Raw genomic sequence first — 6,364 nt, 5'->3', positions numbered from 1 at the left:
GCAGTTTAAATTAAGGCACTGGAAAAGTTTAAAATACGCACAAATAAGACTGAGGAGAGAAAATCATTTTTAAATCAGTACAAGCCTGTAACAAAACAGAAATGAGACTGCTACCCGCTGAAGCATAAACAACAAATCAGCACAAGGTGACTGCTGGGGAAAGAGGACACCGAGAGGTGGAGAGAACCACAGAAGCCAAAAGGAACATTTGTAAGGTACAAGAAAAAACAAAAGAAAGAAATGAGGCTAAGAAGTTCAACCAATAGCCAAACTTAATCACAACCACTGCACAGCTTTGACGACGTGTTCACTTAAAAAAGTCTGCTTCATGATGCCATAATGCTATGCCACCAAGGCTAGAGGTGCTTCAATAGGTGCTTTTTAAACATCTCACTTAAACATCAGTTATTTACAGGTTTAATATTTAAATAAATATGAACAGTGTGAGAACAAGCTCTAGAAATTAATCCCTTCATTTAAAAACAGCACTACGACATTTCACCTCTCTTTTTTTTTTTTTTTTTTAACAGGTTGAAGGTCACTGGATTTTAGACGCTCCTCAGTGTGTGTGGAGCAGAGACATTGGGCTTATAAGTTAAGCAAAAAGAGTTTGATTGGCAAATTTATTCCCTATCCATATGTCATTTTATACACTTATATAAAAAAATAATAAATACATGAGGTTTAATAATATTTCAGTTTCGGTTAATGAGCACACGTTGGCTTTGCTTCCCATCACTTCCAGGGTCATTTTCAGTTTTTTTTTCCCCTGTGTGTTCCATTCCTTCACAGAAGTTTCAAACATTCCACATTTACAAGCACGCATTTTCTATGAAATCCTTAAACAGGAAGTGCCAGGCCCATTTCAGTAATAAAGTTATCATAGTCAGGTCTCCACGATTTTATTCATACACAAGATAGCAAGGCTGAAGATTCCAAGGAGGAAGTAAAATATTAAGACTCTAAGGAGTTTTTTTTCCAACTGGAGATTTGTGAACTCAAAACACAGGAACCAAAATTAATACTGAAGACAAATCCTTTCCGACCATTTCAGTTTTAATGCTCCATCAAGATGTAGCAGCCAACTAAAACACCTGCTCCTTTGCTGGAGCCGTGTCAGTCAGAGATGCTGGTGGTATATCAACAGCAGGCAGCTCCTGGACTGTGGGGGACTGCTTTGGCTCAGTGGCTTCTTCTGTCCGATACTGCAATGGTGGCTTTGCTTCTTCTGGAGTCTGCTCATTGGGAATCAGAGGTGCTGTAGTTTTCTGTGAGACATAAATGACAGTTAATTTCATTTAGTGAATCACACAATGGTGGCTCAGAGGTAGAATTCTCAGTACTATACAGGATATGTGATATCTGGATTGGGCTTAATTTTGATGACAGAAGTATTTGGTGACTAAAGCACTTAACTTAAGCCACAAAGCTAATGGTCTCATCTTAGAGAGATAGAGTTTTATAGTGTCAGCTTGTTGACCAGTTTTGCAGTCATGGAGCAGCATGTTGACATGAAGAACCTTGACCTCATTACAGCACCCATTGGGAAAGTCCTTATAAAAGGTCACACCAGCAAAGAGTTAGCGGACTCAAGACATAAACTTAAGATACCCCAAAGCACCTTTTTATTTTCTTCTTCAGGACAGGACTAGAAGTCACTTAAAATTATGCTCAGGAAAGTCCCTAAAAGTAAAAGGAAATTTACCCTGTATGTCAACTAGAAGAGTAGGACATCACTACTGGTCCAGGAGACCCTAGTTCCCCATAAAATCAGAAGCAAGACCTCAATGAGGCACCCATGAAGGCAGAGCTCCACTATAACTGCTAAGAATAAAACATCTTTAAAATGGACCTTTGTTCTTAATGCATACGCAGACAAATAGACACTTTATATCCTGTTTATCCAGCTCAGGGTCGTGGAAAGCCCATGCCTGTCGCAGCAAAATCTGACATCCAGCAGGTGCCAATTCCAGAAAAAAAAGCCACACTCTGAATCACCAATTATTATTTTATTTTATATTATTATATGAAAATAAATAAATAAATAAATAAATACACATGCACAGGCACATTAAGTGTAATAATACACATCTTAAAAAAATACAGTAAATTCAGAAAGTATTCTATTTCCTTTAGTTTCTGCACACATTGTGTTTTAGATTCAATTTTAAACAGATAAAAATTTCACATTTTTCAATTTTTGATTTTTCATAAAAATCTGCAAATCTTTCTTAGAACGGTTTCACTTTGCCATTATACAGTGGGTACGGAAAGTATTCAGACCCCCTTCAATTTTTCACTCTTTGTTATATTGCAGCCATTTGCCAAAATCATTTAAATAATTTTTTTTTCCTCATTAATGTACACACAGCACCCCATATTGACAGACAAAAAAAATAAATTTTTTAAATTGTTGCAGATTTATTAAAAAAGAAAAACTGAAATATCACATGGTCGTAAGTATTCAGACCCTTTGCTCAGTATTTAGTAGAAGCACCCTTTTGAGCTAATACAGCTATGAGTCTTCTTGGGAAAGATGCAACAAGTTTTTCACACCTGGATTTGGGGATCCTCTGCCATTCCTCCTTGCAGATCCTCTCCAGTTCTGTCAGGTTGGATGGTAAACGTTGGTGGACAGCCATTTTTAGGTCTCTCCAGAGATGCTCAATTGGGTTTAAGTCAGGGCTCTGGCTGGGCCATTCAAGAACAGTCACAGAGTTGTTATGAAGCCACTCCTTCGTTATTTTAGCTGTGTGCTTAGGGTCATTGTCTTGTTGGAAGGTAAACCTTCGGCCCAGTCTGTGGTCCTTAGCACTCTGGAGAAGGTTTTTGTCCAGGATATCCCTGTACTTGGCCGCATTCATCTTTCCCTCGATTGCAACCAGTCGTCCCTGCAGCAGAAAAACACCCCCACAGCATGCTGCTGCCACCGCAATGCTTCACTGTGGGGACTGTATTGGACAAGTGATGAGCAGTGCCTGGTTGTCTCCACACATACCGCTTAGAATTAATGCCAAAAAGTTCTATCTTGGTCTCATCAGACCAGAGAATCTTATTTCTCACCATCTCAGAGTGCTTCAGGGGTCTTTTAGCAAACTCCATGCGGGCCGTCATGTGTCTTGCCTCTCCTCAGTGTGTGGGACAGGACATCTCTGGAGAGACCTAAAAATGGCTGTCCACCAACGTTTACCATCCAACCTGACAGAACTGGAGAGGATCTGCAAGGAGGAATGGCAGAGGATCCCCAAATCCAGGTGTGAAAAACTTGTTGCATCTTTCCCAAGAAGACTCATAGCTGTATTAGCTCAAAAGGGTGCTTCTACTAAATACTGAGCAAAGGGTCTGAATACTTAGGACCATGTGATATTTCAGTTTTCTTTTTTAATAAATCTGCAACAATTTCAAAAATTTTTTTTTGTCTGTCAATATTGGGTGCTGTGTGTACATTAATGAGGAAAAAAAATTAATTTAAATGATTTTAGCAAATGGCTGCAATATAACAAAGAGTGAAAAATTAAAGGAGGGTCTGAATACTTTCCGTACCCACTGTAGGTTTTTGAAATTGATGGGCAAATATGGCAAAGATATTCAAATAAAATTAAATCTACTACACAATAAAATGTGCAGAAGGGATCTGAATACTGCTGGAGTTCAGCTTGAAATCACTAAATGCTAATCCTCCTATTTTATTGAAACAGCTTTATCAAGAACATATAGATATATGATTACTGTAGAAATTGAAAGTTTTTTTAATTGAATCGTAAAGAAGTGGTCTGTGATAATGTCTGCCCTTAATTTTTCTACTACATTCCAATATAATTTTCAATATATCTGCAATAATTTCAACATTGCTGCTTTGAAAATAACTTCATTATGAATACTGCTATATAAGGTAAGGGCTAATTTAAAAAATCAACTACAAACCACTCAATAAATGAGGTGAAAAATAAGTTTCCAACACAAAATTCCCCACCTTTGTACACGAACAGCTGAAAAGGGTCTCTGGAGTTTATTTGTTTTTTTTTTTTAATTATAGGTACTGCACAGAATAATGAGGAACTTTGCTCATTGCAGCTTCACAGTTATTAGCCATACTGTACTAGTTAGAAAATGCCTTACCCATTATAGACACATAGTGGAGATACCGCTACTATGAAAAAAGGCGATCCCATCGAGCACACTGCTTTGGGGCTGTGTAATAAGGCTGCAACTAAAGCCATGCCCTCTGTTCTGAGGGGAAGAGACAAACCCAAACATTCACTACCAAGGTTGACTGCCCAAATGGGAAAACAGGCAAACTAAAATGTAATTTGCACACTAGAATAAAAATGAAATTGACTGTCAAAATATAAGCAAAATAAAACCTTAGCTCTCATAGAGCTGATGAAACACTAGTTTAATTCCTTATAATTTGGTTCATTCTACAAAACAAAAAAGTTACCACAAAATCAACAAGCACGGCACTTACTGTGGTTTGAAGGTCTGGGATGTAGTTTTTCGCATTTGAAATCATGACAGGGGAAGACGATAACTCTGCCATCAAGCCTCGTCTGTCCAGGACACTTTCAAAAATAAAAAAAAACATTATTGGTGCTGTAAATCTTTATTTAAAAAAAAAAAAAAAAGATATTTCCTAGCAAAGTCCAAAATGTGTTTCACTATTGCCAAAAGAAGCAAACCACATTTTTGTTAACCAGCTGTTGTAGAGAGATGGGAGTGAAGTCCATGACTGAAACTCTACAGTGATTTCTTTTCAAAATATTTCAGTTTAATGCTATTGTATGAATGTTATCACCTCATAAAAAAGGAAGAGGACTAGGTATTGGGAAAACAACTGGCAGTATGTTTATAGCAACTGAGTTTAATGGCTCGCACATTGTTTACCAGCAAATCTAAAGTTCACTTCAGTCAGCAGTGTTCAAATTTCACAGGTTTACCCTGGTCAATAGGAGACTAAGCAAAATACACTTTCATTTAAAATTTAATGGACTATAAACAGAACTCCATGCATGGAAGATTCATTTTGGTGGACTCTAACTCAACTCTGTATTGGCGAGTGTGACCTGCGCTGAAGTAGTGCCCAGTTGTTTCTAGGCTCATTCTCAGTGCTTTCAGCACAGACCGATTCCAGTGTCCCTACAATTGATTAAATTAGGCTAAAATAGTATGAATGAATTTACATAAGTATTAACATTTTATCTCTTATAACATATGTGATCATTTTAGTACATGAATAAAGTTAATGATAATGTCAGAGGTATGAAATGGAGACCATACCCGCACTTGTAAAAGAGGACACAATATAACAAGTGTATGTTCCATTTCTAAAGCTTACACTTTTTTTAAATATTAATTTTAGACTTCTAAAGGAGTCTCTCTGGCTTTGAAGAGTAAAGTTTATGACAACAGTTTTAGGAATAGTATTCTGGAAGAATGAGACATGGCCAATAGAAGCAGGACATGAGGAAAAGCTTGAAAGAACAAGTATGAAAATGACCAGATGGATTTGTGGCGAGTCACGGAGTGAAGGAGAGATGAATGCAGAATTAACACAAAGGCTTAGTCTAGAGGTTAAGGGTGTGCTAAGGAGAAACAAACTACCATGATTTGGACACATGAAGCGAAAAAATGAAGAATAACTGGGTGAACAGGTGTACTAAGATAGAGGTAGATGCGATGAGGCCAAGGGTGTTGTAAAGAAGCTGGATGTGGTATATCATGATATTAAATGAACAGGCTTCATCCCAAAGAATGGAAGGACAGTGGAGTGTTGATAAAAGACAATTTGTGGATCAAACAAGTAACGCGAGTAAACTCAGAAAACTGCTGTAAAACTGGTTATTATAAGAAGAAAATTGGGATGACTACAAACTAGCAAGGTGTCAAATAAAACATTCCCCCTGTTTAAAAGCAGAAACTTTCTAGATCACTAGCAGCAGTGTATGAGTGAGCCAGGAGTAAAAAGCAAACAGACAGGTGGGGAGCTGTGACACATTTTGGATTTACTGCTTCCTGTGGTTGACCTTGGGTGAAGAAGGCAGTGAAAGGTGATATCTTTGAATAATGTGGTTCATGCTACACAAAAACACATCAACATGGACTCGTTGTTAGATGAGCTCCAAGAATCAAGCCATTACATCTAAGCATGAGCTCCACTTCTGGGCTGGCCAGTAACATCAATTTAGAACAACAATACTGCTGAATGTCATATAATGAATTACTGTAGTGAGTATTTTATACTGTATTTGTTTTTGAGTTCTAAAATGTAAGTCATAATAAGCTTTTAACTGTATCTGCAAATTCCACTGAGGAGTAGCACAAACAAAAAGAGTAATATCATTTGCCATATGGTAATAAAGCAACT

The 6,364-nt window shown here is 37.4% G+C and overlaps 1 protein-coding gene across 1 annotated transcript in view; it reads right to left on the bottom strand.

Moving 5' to 3' along the window:
* Window positions 1–507: 507 nt before the first annotated feature.
* Window positions 508–6,364, bottom strand: part of zdhhc9 (zinc finger DHHC-type palmitoyltransferase 9) — a 52,913-nt gene continuing 47,056 nt past the window's right edge. Inside the window, exons 8-9 of the mRNA XM_039766058.1 lie at window positions 4,469–4,562; window positions 508–1,268 (exon numbers count right to left, since the gene is read on the bottom strand). Coding sequence (XP_039621992.1) covers window positions 1,086–1,268; window positions 4,469–4,562 — 277 coding nt within the window. The 3' untranslated portion in view covers window positions 508–1,085. The remainder of the gene's footprint in view (window positions 1,269–4,468; window positions 4,563–6,364) is intronic.

This window comes from Polypterus senegalus, chromosome 10, assembly GCF_016835505.1.
Source record: "Polypterus senegalus isolate Bchr_013 chromosome 10, ASM1683550v1, whole genome shotgun sequence".
NCBI classification, from domain to species: domain Eukaryota; kingdom Metazoa; phylum Chordata; class Cladistia; order Polypteriformes; family Polypteridae; genus Polypterus; species Polypterus senegalus.
Note: the sequence above shows the minus strand (reverse complement) of the source record. Positions and strands in the feature narration are given on the sequence as shown.